This window comes from Dryas octopetala, chromosome 3 (assembly GCF_963921425.1).
Source record: "Dryas octopetala chromosome 3, drDryOcto1.1, whole genome shotgun sequence".
NCBI lineage: Eukaryota > Viridiplantae > Streptophyta > Magnoliopsida > Rosales > Rosaceae > Dryas > Dryas octopetala.
The window spans coordinates 6,201,363-6,216,619 of record NC_141368.1 but is presented as its reverse complement, the minus strand read 5'-3'; the positions used below and the strand labels follow the sequence as shown (position 1 = coordinate 6,216,619).

The 15,257-nt window shown below is 35.6% G+C and overlaps 3 protein-coding genes across 5 annotated transcripts; 1 reads left to right on the top strand and 2 right to left on the bottom strand.

Annotated features, from left to right (window-relative positions):
• Window positions 1-3,111: 3,111 nt before the first annotated feature.
• Window positions 3,112-7,168, top strand: PGPS2 (phosphatidylglycerolphosphate synthase 2). Its single transcript, XM_086238671.1, has 7 exons — window positions 3,112-3,945; window positions 4,367-4,464; window positions 4,583-4,633; window positions 4,776-4,889; window positions 5,454-5,510; window positions 5,631-5,716; window positions 5,861-7,168. The coding sequence occupies exons 1-7, from the start codon at window positions 3,324-3,326 to the stop codon at window positions 5,979-5,981; spliced, it is 1,149 nt and encodes a 382-aa protein (XP_086094797.1). The 5' UTR covers window positions 3,112-3,323; the 3' UTR covers window positions 5,982-7,168.
• Window positions 6,940-10,027, bottom strand: GSTL2 (glutathione transferase lambda 2). Of its 2 annotated transcripts, none has more exons than XM_086238673.1 (10): window positions 9,636-10,027; window positions 9,403-9,474; window positions 9,198-9,258; window positions 8,676-8,762; window positions 8,145-8,243; window positions 7,963-8,065; window positions 7,806-7,885; window positions 7,568-7,675; window positions 7,275-7,355; window positions 6,940-7,167 (listed from the first exon to the last, which is right to left on the bottom strand). In XM_086238673.1, exons 1-10 carry the CDS (start codon window positions 9,851-9,853, stop codon window positions 7,156-7,158), a joined length of 921 nt encoding a protein of 306 aa, XP_086094799.1. In that variant the 5' UTR covers window positions 9,854-10,027; the 3' UTR covers window positions 6,940-7,155. The 2 variants fall into 2 exon arrangements, with proteins under 2 accessions (XP_086094799.1, XP_086094800.1); XM_086238674.1 differs by having other exon boundaries at window positions 7,806-7,882; window positions 9,636-10,026.
• Window positions 10,028-10,644: 617 nt separating this feature from the next.
• LOC147290149 (Protein phosphatase 2C family protein) lies at window positions 10,645-14,627 on the bottom strand. 2 transcript variants are annotated; one of them, XM_086235740.1, is made up of 5 exons: window positions 14,146-14,627; window positions 13,155-13,690; window positions 12,114-12,481; window positions 11,444-11,680; window positions 10,645-11,077 (listed from the first exon to the last, which is right to left on the bottom strand). In XM_086235740.1, the coding sequence occupies exons 2-5, from the start codon at window positions 13,477-13,479 to the stop codon at window positions 10,856-10,858; spliced, it is 1,152 nt and encodes a 383-aa protein (XP_086091866.1). In that variant the 5' UTR covers window positions 13,480-13,690; window positions 14,146-14,627; the 3' UTR covers window positions 10,645-10,855. The 2 variants fall into 2 exon arrangements, with proteins under 2 accessions (XP_086091866.1, XP_086091867.1); XM_086235741.1 differs by having other exon boundaries at window positions 13,155-13,575.
• Window positions 14,628-15,257: the final 630 nt, after the last annotated feature.

Genomic DNA, 15,257 nt, shown 5'->3' with positions numbered 1-15,257 from the left:
ATATAATAAATGGTTTCTGAAAATATAATAATCAAATAGCCATAAAAGGCACTTATCCTCAATGGCGCGCATGAAATGAGTAAATAAGTAGACCACCAAGGCTCCAAACATTGAGGCCCACGATCATCATTATCACCGTATCCATATGCAATAGAAAAGTGCACCTTTTTTCTCATGACCAATTTGACCCTCAAGTCCTTTTCTATTTTTTTTACTTTTTTGCTGTTGAAAATGACCCTAATGTCCTTGCCCACCCATTTTCTCGTATCTTTAAAATGAAAATTACAAAAAAATAATAAAAGAATGAAGCTATTTTCACCTAAAACTGTTCATCACACCCGAGTAATTTTTCTATACCCAAAAGTTTTAAGAGGCCAATGGCAATATTGGTCTCACCTTAGAGGCCATCCAGTGCTTGCCTTAGCTCATATAGGCCATCCAATGCTTCCCACACCTTAGGGGCCAATATGCGTTGACCTCAAGTAGAAACATTTTGTGATGTATCAATTCATATCGATCAAATCTCAATTTATATATCGACTACTGACTTATTTAATATTTAAATCAAGACATTAATTGACTTGAAAATTAATATTTTTTTCACGAATAATAATCGGTGGTTTTGGCATGTGGGTAATTAGCTCACCTTGATCGAATATTATCCAACATTACCAACCAAATAAACTCATGTTTCGATTAATAGTTTGCCAAATACTTGGCTTATATTCATTTACAAGTTGTGGTCGAAAATTATTTACCAATATTGACTTGGCTTTACAAACAAAAGTGTGGTATCGATAAGAGTCGAGGTGTGGTATCACTAAAAGTTGATTGGGGTAGTTTAGACATTTACTTTCCAAACTAGTTTTGTAAACACTTGCTAAATTCTGATATTTGCAATTGTCTTATGTAATAGTGGCATGTTTGTAAATTTCCCTTGATTTTATTTGACTGCCTTACTTCACAATTCACATGGTAACAAGGAGAGTGTAATTATTTGGTTTTGTAGTTTCTACTTTCTACTTTCTTTATTAATTTTTTACTACTTATTTTTTTGGTTACAATTTTTTACTACTTTCATGCCCAGCCCAGCCCCTGTCGGCGTGTGTGTTTTTTGTCTAAAGACCCTTTCTCGTAAATGCCATATGTCATAGTTTTTTTATCTTAAAAAGTTTCTGTCGGTAGAAGACAACAATTGAGTTCCTTTATGCCTGGACCTATAGAAACTGAGGCATCGTTTCTTATCAAGAAGATATTTCTTACAACATTAAAGATTTTGCAAAACTACTAATAATAGAAACTATAAAGTAATTTTTTTTTTCAAATAAATTTTTTTTTATTTATTCAATAAAATTATTGTTAACGGACCCTAAAATTAAAGTACTTGTATATCAACGTTTCAGACGAAGAAATTCATTATGTTTCAAAATCAAGCGATTTTTTTTTTTCTAAAGTTATTTTAATTTATAATCTAGTTTTTTTTTAATTAAAACTTGTTTGGAAGTTACCTATTAAATTCTGCATTAGTTCTTTTCATTTTCGAGGAGGAGCTTTTTTTTCCTTTGAAGTTACATTACATCTACCTTTTTCCCATTAACTGGGTTTAGGGCTTAAGATAAGCATCGTGTCTTGGGGAAAATACAATGGCGCATATGGAGGGTTGGGAATTTCTTTAAGCATAGAAGAAGACATGGGAGCTATGAATTAAGCTTTTGGATTCATGGCTATTGGTGTATTCTTGTGCATAAGAAGAAAAAAAAAAAAAAACCTCTTTTATGTGTTATAATTTTAAAGAATTTGGAGTACTTGTTTTCTAAAATAAACATATACATATACATATATACTTACCATAAATATAAAAATAGACCTTTTATATTTAAGTTGTATAACCTAATTCTACATAATATAGGCAGGCCTCAATTTGTAAGTGAGTCTTTTTTTTTTTTTAGACCGACCTATAAGTTGTATAACCGATACATTGTCATATAATGTAACTAATCCAACATATCATGATATGAATAAATGTTATTAATACTATACCCTACTAAATAAATACACAATTCAATAATATCCTTACACATTGAATTGGTTACACCAGGTGACGGTATATCGAATACACCTAATAATTTTTCATAAACTAGTTTTATTGCATCAAACAAATAGTAAAACAAAATGTACAAAAATAAAGAAAAATAGAAATTCTAATCTAGTTATTAATTTAGTGTTATTTCTCTTCACAACATAGAGGTTCTAAATTTATAATTAAAAACTAGAGTCCATTAACTTTAAGGTACTCACAACCCAACAAATTAGACAAAAACACCCAATCTCACAAATTTAATTTTAAGGTAACATCAACTCACTAACAACCATAAATCTAATTTTCAAATAATATCAACCCATCTAAAATCATTAATTTAATTTTCAGGTAAAATAAACTCACCCACAACCCAAAACAGCTTCAACACTAATGTAAACAAATTTAATCATAAAAAAGTTTTAATTTTCACTGCAGTTTCAGTTTTCCATTCGCAGTTTCAATTATGGAGAACACTCTTAAAAAATGGTAGTTTTAGTTATCTGACACAGTTAACAAACTCAAAAAATCGATTTCAATTTGCATTTTTATTTTTCAATTTCAATTAACAGTTTTAATTCATAATTTCAATATTTTTCTATATTTGAGTTCTCGATCTTTTGACAAAAAAAAAAAATCTCGATCTGTGAAAAATAAGAACAAGAAGATGATAAAGAGGAAAGAATAAGAAACATAGTTGGGAGAGAGAGAAAAAAAAAATGATAATTGACCATATTTCAAAATAAGTTAGTTGGCACCCGCTTAATGCAACTGATAGTTACTTTATTATTAAATAAAATTAATTGATGTACTGGAGATTAATTATTATTAACATGCACCTATAGACTATAGTAATTAATTCGAAAAACTATGTATATACAATTTTTTTTTTACAAACCATTTGCACGTCAGTATCTTGATTAAACACTATATTGGAGAGATATTAAATTCGGATCCCTCTCTTAGAATAGAAAAGGATAGCGTAATTTTTTTTTCTTTGTTTTTTTCTGAGAAAACGATGCAGAACTAGAAGTGGGATTAGCACCAGCAGGCAAAGAGAGAGAGAGCTTACAAGTCCACAGCCTGAGCAAAGAGAAAAAGAGAGTGAAGTCGGTTAGATTTTTTGTAACTGTTTTGTTGGGGCTTCTGCTGAAACTAAAAAGTAGTAAAGGCCACGGCTTGTAGTTTTAGTAGAAGTTGTAGGTCCGTAAATTTGTAGCAGTTGTAGTTGTAGTAGGCAATAGCCATGTCAGCCCTGGTGCTCAAAATGACCACAGCAGCCTCAGCCTCAGCCTCTATATACGCCAAGAAGCCCCCTTCCTACCACAAGAACCACCTCTTCTTCTGCAATCTGCTGCGCTCACGCCCACGCACCCTCACCTACACCTGCACCACCACAACGTCCTCTACCCACACCATTGAGACATTCCCGCCTACGCATCAATACGGGTGGCGGATAACCCCGTGCGCACCCCCAGCGCACGATAACACTCTTCCTCATCATCATCGTCATCGTCATCGTCAAAATCTAGGGCCCAGATTTCGCGGCCACCATAAATGCCTCTCTGTCTCCTCTCGGAGCAACGTTAGTGGTGGTGGTGCGCCCTCTGAGAATAAGGGAGGCTTTTCCGGGTCTGGGTCGGAGCCTGGTGGTGGTCTTATGGCCGATATGGGTTCGGAGAATAAAGGACCCGATTGGTACGACAGCCAATTGTACCCAAACCAAGGCGAATTGTTCTCGCCTCTGCAAAATCACCACCAACATCAACATCAGCAACAACAACCGCAGCACTCTTCCTCCAAATTGCTCACCTTGCCCACCATTCTAACGCTCGGCCGTGTCGCCGCCGTGCCGCTTCTCATTAGCAGTATGCCCAATTCTCCATGCCCTTTTCATTAAATCCCAGTTTTGCATTCATGATTTCAATGAATTTTGGTTTCAATTGCCAATGATATTGATCGTCATTTTGTATCTAGTTAATTGTTTGAATTGCCAATATGGGTTTTGTATTTTTTTCTGTTTGTTATATTGATTATCATTTTGTATCTAGCTAATCGCTTGAATTGCCAATATGGATTTGTTTGTTTGTCTTTGTTTGTGATATTGATGTCTTTATTGGGAGGTCCAAAACAATTGGAGTAGTCATAATTTGCGAATTGGGTTGTGTTTAATTATCTGGGTTTTGCATGCATTCGAGGTTTCTGCAGATTTTGGATAGGATGCATAATGAATCAATAATCTTGCATTTGATTAGGCTAACACGGTTTCTTTCCCCCTCATTTTCCTAGCTTTCTACCTCGATAGTTGGTGGGGAAAAACTGCTACAACAAGTATTTTCATTGCCGCAGCAATTACTGATTGGCTCGATGGGTATCTTGCTCGGAAGGTTAACTTATTTTCGTTATCTTAACTCTGAAAGATCAATTTTTGATTGTGGGAATTTGAATGATTGCGACTTCTTTGTTAAATTTTATTGACTTTTTAAAAATTTATTTACGTTCCAGATGAGGTTAGGATCTGCTTTTGGTGCATTTTTGGATCCAGTAGCTGATAAGGTATTGTTTATCATGTAAAAAATTAACAGTGTCAACTTCAGCTAGTTCCAATAAAAAGAGTGATTTGGTTATTCTATTTTATGTTTTATTTTTTATACTCTACCAGAGTTCATAATTTGATTGTCATTCCTGCTGAATGCAGCTCATGGTTGCAGCCACACTGGTTTTATTGTGTTCCAGACCTTTGGATGTTGCTATGTTTGGGCAAGTGCCATGGCTGTTGGTTGTTCCCTCTATTGCCATAATCGGTAGAGAGGTAATGATATAATTTTACTTTTCTTCTATTTTTCCTTAGTTATTAACTCATCTATATAGGGATTATTTTTCTCGCACTTTTTTTGTAACGATTGACCAATAGAAACTTTCACTGGTATATTAATAATTGTCAAAATTAAATTTGATTGTATTTTTGGCACTAGGAAGATATAGTTTGTAGAAAAGTTATGTTTGTCTGTATACATGAAAATATTTGGGCATGATCTTTCATGAAGAAAGTTCAAGGCATCTTTTTAAGATGTGGGGTTCGGGTATCATGTATTTGAATGGCAAGTTGAGTTGCTGTTTGCAAATAAATTGGCATGATCTTCTCACCAATGTTGGGTTGAGTGTGGACCGTGTGGTATTTGACTCTTTTGTGCATGGATGTGCTGATGTGCTTATGAATTTGTGCTGACCAAGTTTTAGCCTCATTTGAAATTTTTTACCTATATTGGCTCAAATGATTAGTTCTCTTTTTAACTCTCTCTCTCTCTCTCTCTCTCTCTCCCCCCTCCCCCCCCCACAAGCACTGTCTTACGAATCGGTTTGCTCTTATTTTCAGATAACCATGTCTGCAGTAAGAGAATGGGCTGCTTCTCAGAATGGCAAGCTTTTAGAGGTCTGTTTTCCTTCCCCATGCCACCTCTAAACAACTGCATTTTTATTTCTTAACTTATAGAAGCGTTTAGCTGTTACTCATCATAAAGTAAGTAGTCACTAGAATGATAAATATTCTCAGGCTGTTGCTGTAAATAACTTGGGAAAGTGGAAAACAGCCACACAGATGATTGCACTTACTATCCTCTTGGCCACCCGAGACAGCAGGTACATTGTCTTTTCTTGGCTTTTGGGCTATTCTTTTAAGTCGATACAGATGAAAGAGATAATTCCTGCAAGAGAACTTGTTGGATCATTGTTGGTAGTTTCTGACCCCTTTGCCTCCTTTCCCCTACCCTCCATCTTGTGCAGTCTTGGAGGACCAGAGGTTCTAGTAGCTTCTGGTGTTGTTCTACTTTATGGTTCAGCAGGGCTTGCTGTATGGTCTTTAATTGTGTATATGAGCAAGATATGGAGAGTACTACTGAAGTAGTGTTCGTGCTGCTGCTATGTTTACCGATATACATGCTTCTTAAGTGAGCAATCATTTCAAATGCGAGAGGTGCTTGTTAGTTCTCTGTACAGGAACCCAGCAATGCTCATTGTTGCACATTGGAGCAGCATTCTGCTGATAGTCGATGGAGGGGATAACCACTATTGCTAAAGTTCCCACAGTATTAAGTATATTTCAGTTTAATATTTTGGGGTGGTGGTAACATTTTGTTTAATGGCCGCCCCAACGACTTTATAACCCCGCAGCTGTCAGGCTGATCTGATTTTTTGGGATACTATCGGGATATAGAGATTGAAACAAACTTTCCTCATTACATATGATATTTTGGTTATTCAAATTTTTTCCGCCCACTGATTTGGAAGAAGCTGGTTCTTTGAAGCCGAGGGAGTTTGGAGGATGTAGCATTAAGCTAGATGCTGTTGCTGTTAGGTGTCTGAGATGGTTTATGCTTGTTGATTTTATAAAGTGTAAACACAAATTCCCTACGGTTAAAGTAAACAGCTTTCAGAATTCTGTGCAATGGCCCTTAGCGAATGCAACTGCTTATGGCATTTACATTTCTAGAGAAACACTTTCAAGATTTTTGCAGGGTCTAATAACATAAATATATTTTCTTCGTGAAGGGGAAAAAAACACCATTTATGTTTTAATCCATAAGAAGTTATCTTTGAGGCATTCTGAGGTTAGATTAAGCTTTGACAAATATGACAGATCTAAGTCTACTGAATCAGCATGATCTATTGTTAATGATTTGGTTGTAATCAACATTTTGTACGGATGACTTTTTGGTAGAAAACAAAAGAAATTGGCTGTAAACTGCTGAAAGTATGAATGTGAGTCGAGAAGAACTTACCTGCAACACTTATCCCTCCCCCCCTTTCTCTCTCATTCTCTTTCTCTCTTTCTCTCTTCCTCTCTTCCTCTCTCTCTCTAATGGTGATAACACCTGTCCCTATAACAGGGACAGGTAAGTTATTTTCATGTGAGTCTCATTTTACAGAAGAAAAGTTGCAAATCCCAATTCAGCAAAATTATCATACAATAAATGAAGACTCGCTTAAAATTACACTGCCTGTTTCAAATGGCTTTTGCGACTTTCATGATTTTGCCAAATTTGGAACATCTTCCGCAATGCCTTACTTTGTTCTGCTGATCAGAGCGAAGCCTGCAAAACCAATGAATTAAGAAATAAGTACAGCCACCTCCTTCATTCTTATTATCAGCAGCAACCTTGAGAATTGACTTCCCAAACATGCAGTAAGAGAAAATTACCAAAAAGCGTCTCTTGTAGCTTTCAACAAGCTCTTTGGGATCATGCCGGGTTCGTTTGTAAGCTTCATTTTTGTTCATCTCCTACAAAATTGATATATACTCACATGAGTGATCTTTTTTATTGAGTACCAAATTCATTTTGTATGATTTCAATTATATAATACACGCATTTATATTTTAAAACTTGGGTTAACTTCTGAGGAACTTCAAAGGCATGTCATATGCATTGAGAGATATGTTGAGACTTATTATGGAAATTATGTGAAGGAAAGACCACCAAATACATAGTGTACCTCAATCCATTCTGCCAGTTTAGGTCTGCCTGCAGTCATGTCATACTTCTTCACATCCAATAAAAAAGGCTGAAATCTTTCAATGAATGGAGCATAAGCTATATCCACCTGAAATGAAGAACAAAACTTAAAAACTTTTCAAAAGATGGACAAGTACAGAAGAACTGCCTAATAAAGCTTAAGAAAAATGAGAACTAAAACACTAATTGGCAGCAAGCAGATACAGCAGCCATATTACCAGACTGAATTTGCCAAGAAAGAAAGGTCCATCTTCAAAGTTGGAAAGAGCAGTTTCAATATAGTCAAACGCAGCACCTGCTTTAACATACAACCATAGTCACATGAGCTCATTTTCAACTTTAAAGTAACTACAAAAGAAGCAAGTGATCACTCACTAGCTGCCTCAATTCCATCTCCTTTAAATGAAGAAAACACAGATTTATTGAAGGAGTCCGTGTAGGACAGCAACTCTTCTGCAAACTCTCTCTTTGCAGGATCCTATATTCACAGAGTATTAGCTTTAGTAATACCATAGAGAAGTCAATATTTAGTAACAAAAGTATTCACCAAATCTTACATCAGGGAACAGGGAAGGCCCTTCAAAGTTACTGTCAATATATCTAATCAAATCAAGACTCTCTCCTTTGATTTCGTTATTGTGTTCCAATGATGGCACCTGTGTTCAAATTTCATATCAGACAACACCTTGGAGAGAAAATGCAACAGTGAAGTAAGTCTACAAATTGTAGCTTATTCATAGGTTTATTAGCTCCGTTTTGTCTCTCTAATTATTTCTGATGCAAATTTGTGAAGCTTATCTCCTAATATGATGGCCTGAAAATATGTTAATGACTCCTCTTGTACATCTAAATAAGTTTCACAGTAAAACTACTGAGGCTTCTATAAGCTCCATGTCGATGCGGAATTCAGATTTCCACGATATGAAACCATTCAATACAATTTATTACTATGACTCTGCTACATTTTGTAACGACTCTATTTTAGGCTGAGGATGAACCTGTGCCTTCAAATACAGCACAAAAATATATGGAAACAACCTTCTATCTGTTTAAGCCTTATAACATATACTCTATGCACAAAAATTCACCTTGTTAGAAGGGTAGACTTTCTCCTTGTACCAAGAAGGCCTGTCTGGCAGATCAAGAGGAACCAATTGTATCTTTTGCTCCAATCCCTGTTCCCAACAATCACCATTAAAGGGTTTGATTTTGTGGTGAAAACAAGAACAGCCAAAGTACCATCATAGCCAACATAGTAAGATTTGTCCGCAAACAAAGCACATTAATAGTTGTCCACAACAAGGCAAACATCAATATCCAGTTTAGCTGCTCAGTAAAAGATATGTGGAGGGGAGAAATTAAGATTTCTTTTATATATATATATATATATTTTTTATTTTTATTTTATTTTATGGGACTCATGAAACAAGAACCCCATTCACTAACTTAATTTGAGGAGTTCTGTTCACATTTGCAAAGCCAAAACGCATAGATTAAAGATTCACAAAGTTCTTTTCTTCACCTCAAACTTTTGTGCAACCATTCAAAAGGTAACCAGAAAAAGAGACCAAATGAAGTAAAACCAGACCATGAAGTGCTCTAGAAACAACCTTACAGTTCCGGGTAATCCACGCACGCTGTGCATACGGGCATGTGTAAGATATATACAACCTTCAACAATATAACCCAACATTTCCAATAGTCAGATTTACATAGACAATTCCAAATAATGAAAGTTTTTGCAATGGGCATTGAAACAAACACATTGATCGGAACTACAATAACTTATAAACTAGAAAAGTGGTCTGTACCAACCTTGTCGTCCCATCGAAAAGTGGAGGTGGGTCTGATTTAGAAGTGAGAGCTGGTGGAAGAACCTCTTGCCCACTTCCAACATAAAACCAAAACCAAAAACAAAAACGAAGACTTGCAACTTTAGTTATTGGGTTCCCATTTCCCAAAGACAGTGAAAAAAAAAAAACTTTGAATTATAATAATTTTCCCATTTCTGAGCAAGAAAACAAGAGACTAGTAACATACTAACATACCCAGTTGCCATTGTTACAGAGAGTGAAGCTCTGGTTGTCTTTCCAGGCGAAACTTGAAGTCGAAGCTTACGAGGAGATAGTATGGTGGTGTTCGGAAACGTGGCTATCACTGGTTTCTTAGAGAGAGAGAAAGCGACTGAATCTGAAGGGTGTGGCCAAGAGGTCAGAGGGGATGAAGCAGAAGCAGAGATTCTGAAACTCACTTTCAAAGTAGCCATCACGGTTTGGGTTCGTTTGAGAGTTGGTTATGTATTTATACTTTTAACACATTTCACAGAATTTTTCCGGTAACACAAAATAAAGATTACTTTTTATGTTGTGATCAACAAATTAAAGAATACTTAAAAAAATGTTAAAAGAGAGGTGCTAAAAAGGTTTGGACTTTCCAATTATGAGATATTTTTATTACTCGTTTATTGCAGCCCAGAAAGTAGAAATATGTTGCTTATGATAAGAAGTGGCGGATACACCAGGTTGACTTTTGGATTTGAGTCATTGGCTATTGGCCTATTGCATAAGCTTTTATTTTTGTTTAGTTTTGATTTGGGATTTCAAACAAGTTTAGCTTATATTTTTTTACAATCAACCCTTTTTCTTAGCAGATTAATATAATTGATTTCAATTTTATTATATGAATAGGATTATCACACGCGATGCTTATGTAGAGTATTAGTAGAGAGGCGCTTATGTAGAATTTTTGACTACTTCTGTCAATACTCAATAGTCAAGAATTTGGATACCATTTTTGAAGATTCTTTTATTATAGGGTCCTTTACCTAGAAGGCCTAATATGGAGCATTTATATATCATGCTTCCCCTTTTAATACTAAAGGAATTGGTCAAGAACCATTACCCACATGTTTTGAAACTCATATTGTAAATGATCTCAAGGCAACAGACTAACCAATCCAGTTCAAAAAATCATGTCATGTCCAAATGGCCTGGCAATTTCTGCAGAAATTATTCTGAGGCACTCTCAGTCTGTTCACTAGCCATTTTTTCCCATCTATACTGAAATTTCTTGTGGCATTATGCAAAAATTAAAAAATAAAAAAGTTCATGAAGCATGGCTATACATCAGAAAAGAAAAAGAAAAAGAAAAAAATAACCAAAAATCTGCCTTTAATCTCTCCTCTTTGTGAAGTAATCAAAAAGCTTGTTTCTTAATACAAATGAAGAAAACCAGGGGTTTGAGTGATCGATGGTCAGAACCTCTTAATCTAGTAGTAGGGGACACCAGCACCTCCCTTAATTGAAAGCAGAGGCCCCTGCCAGTAGCTACGACTGACCAGATGTGAATCTAGGAACAGAACTATTACTGTGATATCGTCGTGAAAATGCCTCCTCACCCCTCGATCAATCTTTTTCAAGTCTGAGTATCTCATTTCTCTCTTCTTAGCTGCTTCACGAAGTGCGGCTTTGACTAGTTTCCTTGCTATTCCCTGCAAAAATATAGGAAATGTTATAGTAGGCCCCAGAACAACTTCAACAAAAGATGATTTCCAGCTGAGCTTACAAGATCATGCAGACAAAACAAGGTCCATCTATCATGATCCAAGTTAAGTAATTCTTCAGAAAAGTCAGTACCACTGGCTTTTTGGGACAAATGGTGATTTTCACACATAAACACTATACAATCAGCATCAATTTGTTTACAAGACATGGGAAATAAAAGGGGCAGAAAAACTATTATTCTGAGAGCAAGAGAAAAAGATCTTCCCTAGATTCATTTAGAAACAAGTGTCTAATAAGTTATAACATACCCAAATAAATACAAAGGAAATCGAAACTTGAAATGGGAACCATACATTACGTGGACAGCTCTGGACAATGTCAGCTGCCTCCTGATTGCTTAACTGCTCCCATAGGCCATCTGATGCAAATATGAGAAACTGATCTTCAGGATAGAGTTTTTGCACTAATATTGTTGGTTCAGCTTTAAGGATCGGCTTGTGGAAGGGTTCTGGTAGTCTAAACTTTGCCAATAGAGGTTCTTTGTTAAATTCTGACCTTTTCAGGTAGGCATCACCAATGGACCTTGAAACCTGTAAGAGAAACAAATCTCTCTAAAATGAGAGCTTCTCTATTGTGCATGACATGCCATCTTTGAGAAGTGGCCATCAAAATTAATGTTTAAAAGATGTCAAATCATTTGTTAAATTGCACAAAATATTCCTCATGCAAACCTGTCCCCAACTCGGGTTTAGACTAAAAAGTCAAACACACATAAACCCGAATGATCTAATTCCAATGTGGCACCATGCCTAGTTGGGAAATACATGTCCATCTTGGCAATATTGAGAAAACTGATGAAACTAACAGCGGTGTTTTAAGTATGTTAAGAAACCATGTAGCATACAATTGATGAAGTGAGTCACACTAAGTCAAAGGGGAAAAAATGTATACGGTAACAAAAAATGACGCAGAGGAGAGTTTCAATTTATAAGAGATTTACGAACAGATAAGAAAAAGAATCACCTGTATCACTCCCTTCACACGCCACACCTTGTGCCTTAATACCACAATCTGTGGATCATCGGGATGCAACGAGCGCAATTCCTCTCTCACCGATTCTATACTTGCATTGTGCTCAATTGATAACTGAACAGCTTTTACCTGTTTAACGGTCTTATCCAGTCTTCCTAACACCACCCGAGAATCTCCCGCATTTGCTATGTACAGCAGCCCACTACATATTATGCCTACCAAACAACATGAACCAACGGAAGCAAGCAGTGGCTTAATTAGCCACTGCTTCCTTACTAGAGAGAGGAATTCCTCTTCAGTTGCCAAAAATGCTTTGCTGATAACATCGGCTGACATTCCCTGATTCTCTGATGTGAATTCTGCACCATAATAGCTGTCAAGTCAGTAAATATATGCATTAGCTATCCAAATATGGGAAGCGCTAATGGAATCTACATACAAATTTGTCTCAACTTTTCCACCCGTTCAGTACAATTCCAAAATTCCTAATGCTGTTCTTAGCCCCACTGTTCCCAACTCCAAAATAGACATCATTGGAAGGAACATTGCAATACGAATAAATTGTCACTATAAAGATAATCCTAGGCAGTAAAGCTCCAAATCCACCAGAAAAATAAAATAAAACCATTCTGTCGGATGCAAATTCTCCTAAAAGTTATAATCAGATATGAAATATCTATTGATAACCATATATGTAACATGAAAGCAACAAGTTATTTAAGAGAATCCAAGAGGCACAGAGAATCTGAATGATCTCTAATCTCCATGTTACCATGTGGAAAGCATGCAACACATATGGCACGACAATGACAAAACCTTGTTACTCATATTACTTTCCTATGGGATATGGCAGAAACATCAAGACATTAGAAAAATAATGACCAAAATGCATTAGGACATGGGATCCTCCTATCACCAAACTGTATAATTTTAATGGCACTACTAATTTATTGTATTGCAATTACCAAAACTTCTCAACAGGTAGGAAAGGATGAATTTAGGAGATACAGTGCAAGTCAAGGAACAACGTACTTTTGATATTGTTGAACAGGTGCTCATTTATAAACCGGGCGGCTTCTGGACCTCCATGTCCATCATAAACTCCAACAAATGTTCCATGAGGACCTGATTCGAGTGAGCTCAGTGGCCCTGATTCAATTTGGCTTTGGTCTTCCAACAAATTGTTTGCTTGAATTACTGCCATTGAGAAATCGCCATTAACATGGTGTCCTGAATCTTTATACCACAACAAGCCATCAAGCCGACCACTCACGTCCCCGCCTCTGTCTGAATTTTCACCCTCAACAGAAGGTTTCCAACAGGGTGACATAATCTTCATTAGCGTAGTTGATACCATCCCTTACATATTCTCAACCAAATGATCCGGCAATTAAATTATTCATTGAGTATATGTTGTGAACAATATCTAATCCTAGCGACTCCTCTGGTTTCCCTTCAATTTCAAAATCCAAATTACAGGTTCCACATATCAAATACTCATTGATGAATGGGGACATTAATCTGTAGGGGTGCAAAACATCCAACAATTTGATGGGTATGTGAAGAACCTATATAAGTTTGAGATAAAGGTTACAATGCAAACACAACTAAAGTCAAAAGTATACAAAAGTCACAGATTGATAGGAGTGCAAAACCAGATAATATGAGTTTGAGACCATAAACAAGATGCATGCAACATTAAGCTCAACAGGTATTAGTTGAAAAGGTAACAAAATGGGCATGCCCAGAAACCTCACAAGTTTGCTAAAAAACATCAAAATGCAAACTTTATCAATCTGTAGATCATACAAATTAATGGGTATTTCCAGAAAAATACATAAACTTTATTGTGAGACAAAAATCAAAACCATGAATCCAATTGTCAAACACAAATTTAAGATCAAACAGACATATGGGTATGTAACAAAATTGCATATAAGTAATTCCATTTCAATAAAATAACACTGGAGCTCAATTCATATGATACAAGTTAATTTCTTTGAGAATGAAAAAATCTGCATACCTTGTGTTCTATAGGTTTGAGGGATTCTTTTGGCCCTTTGTCTATGATAATTCAATTATCTCCAGAGCTGAAAATAACATTTGTATTTGGATTAGCCTGAGAACCAATGAAACAGATTTGGAATGTTCTGACAGAAAAAAAGTTTGTCAGAAACGTGGAAAGGTTAGATCGAAGGAGTGAGAGAGAGAGAGAGAGAGAGAGAGAGAGAGAGGTAGAGAGAGAGATTGGAAGCTGCAATTGGTTCTCTTTCCTGTTATTCTTTCTCTTTTTCTTTTTTTTTCTTTCTTTTTTTTTTTTTTGTTTTTCTTTCTTCTAGGGAAAGAGATTATGCATACAATACAACAGACCCCTCGCCCTCGGTTTGAAAACCATCAATATGGGAGAGAGCTGAGGCCTTTTGGGTTGGATTTTCAGTTTTGGTTTTCTAATTTATGGGCTGGGGTTTTGACTTTGACCTCCAACAAACCACCATTTTAGGCAACTTTTGCTCATCTTCCCCTCTCCTTAATATAGTAAACTCTAAGTTCCTCTAAAACAATTATTAAAGAATTTTCCACTTTGCCTCCTATTATGTTTGGGAATTTCTTGGGAATAAAGTTGACAACTTGTTCCACTGTTATCCAATAATAAATTAATAATATCATGCTGCATCCATCAATCAATGAAAGAAAATGACCCCTTGTCAAAATTATGGTAAACTAAGTAATTGACCTTGAAGTTATTATATGATTTTGCTTATATACGTCAAAATTGGACTATAATAGTACAAACACATATAACGCTGAAAAAATTTATAGCATAATAATGAAAAAATAAATTCATTAAAATTTAAGAGTTAAAATGTACTGTAAACTATATGTGCTATGATAAATTTTTTCATATATTGAATTGTCACTTACAAAGGCAGACAATTTTATTATTTCTTCCAAAGTAGAATGGTATTTTTTCTACTGCTTGGTAAAATTGAGGCTTGATTGTTTTAAATGTTGCACATAAGCTTGATGTTTATGAATGATTCATTTTTTGTTTGCAAATGACATCAATTTAAGGCAGTGGAGGATCAACCATCGTTTTAATCAACTATTACAAATGTTATTTTCAATCAAGAACTA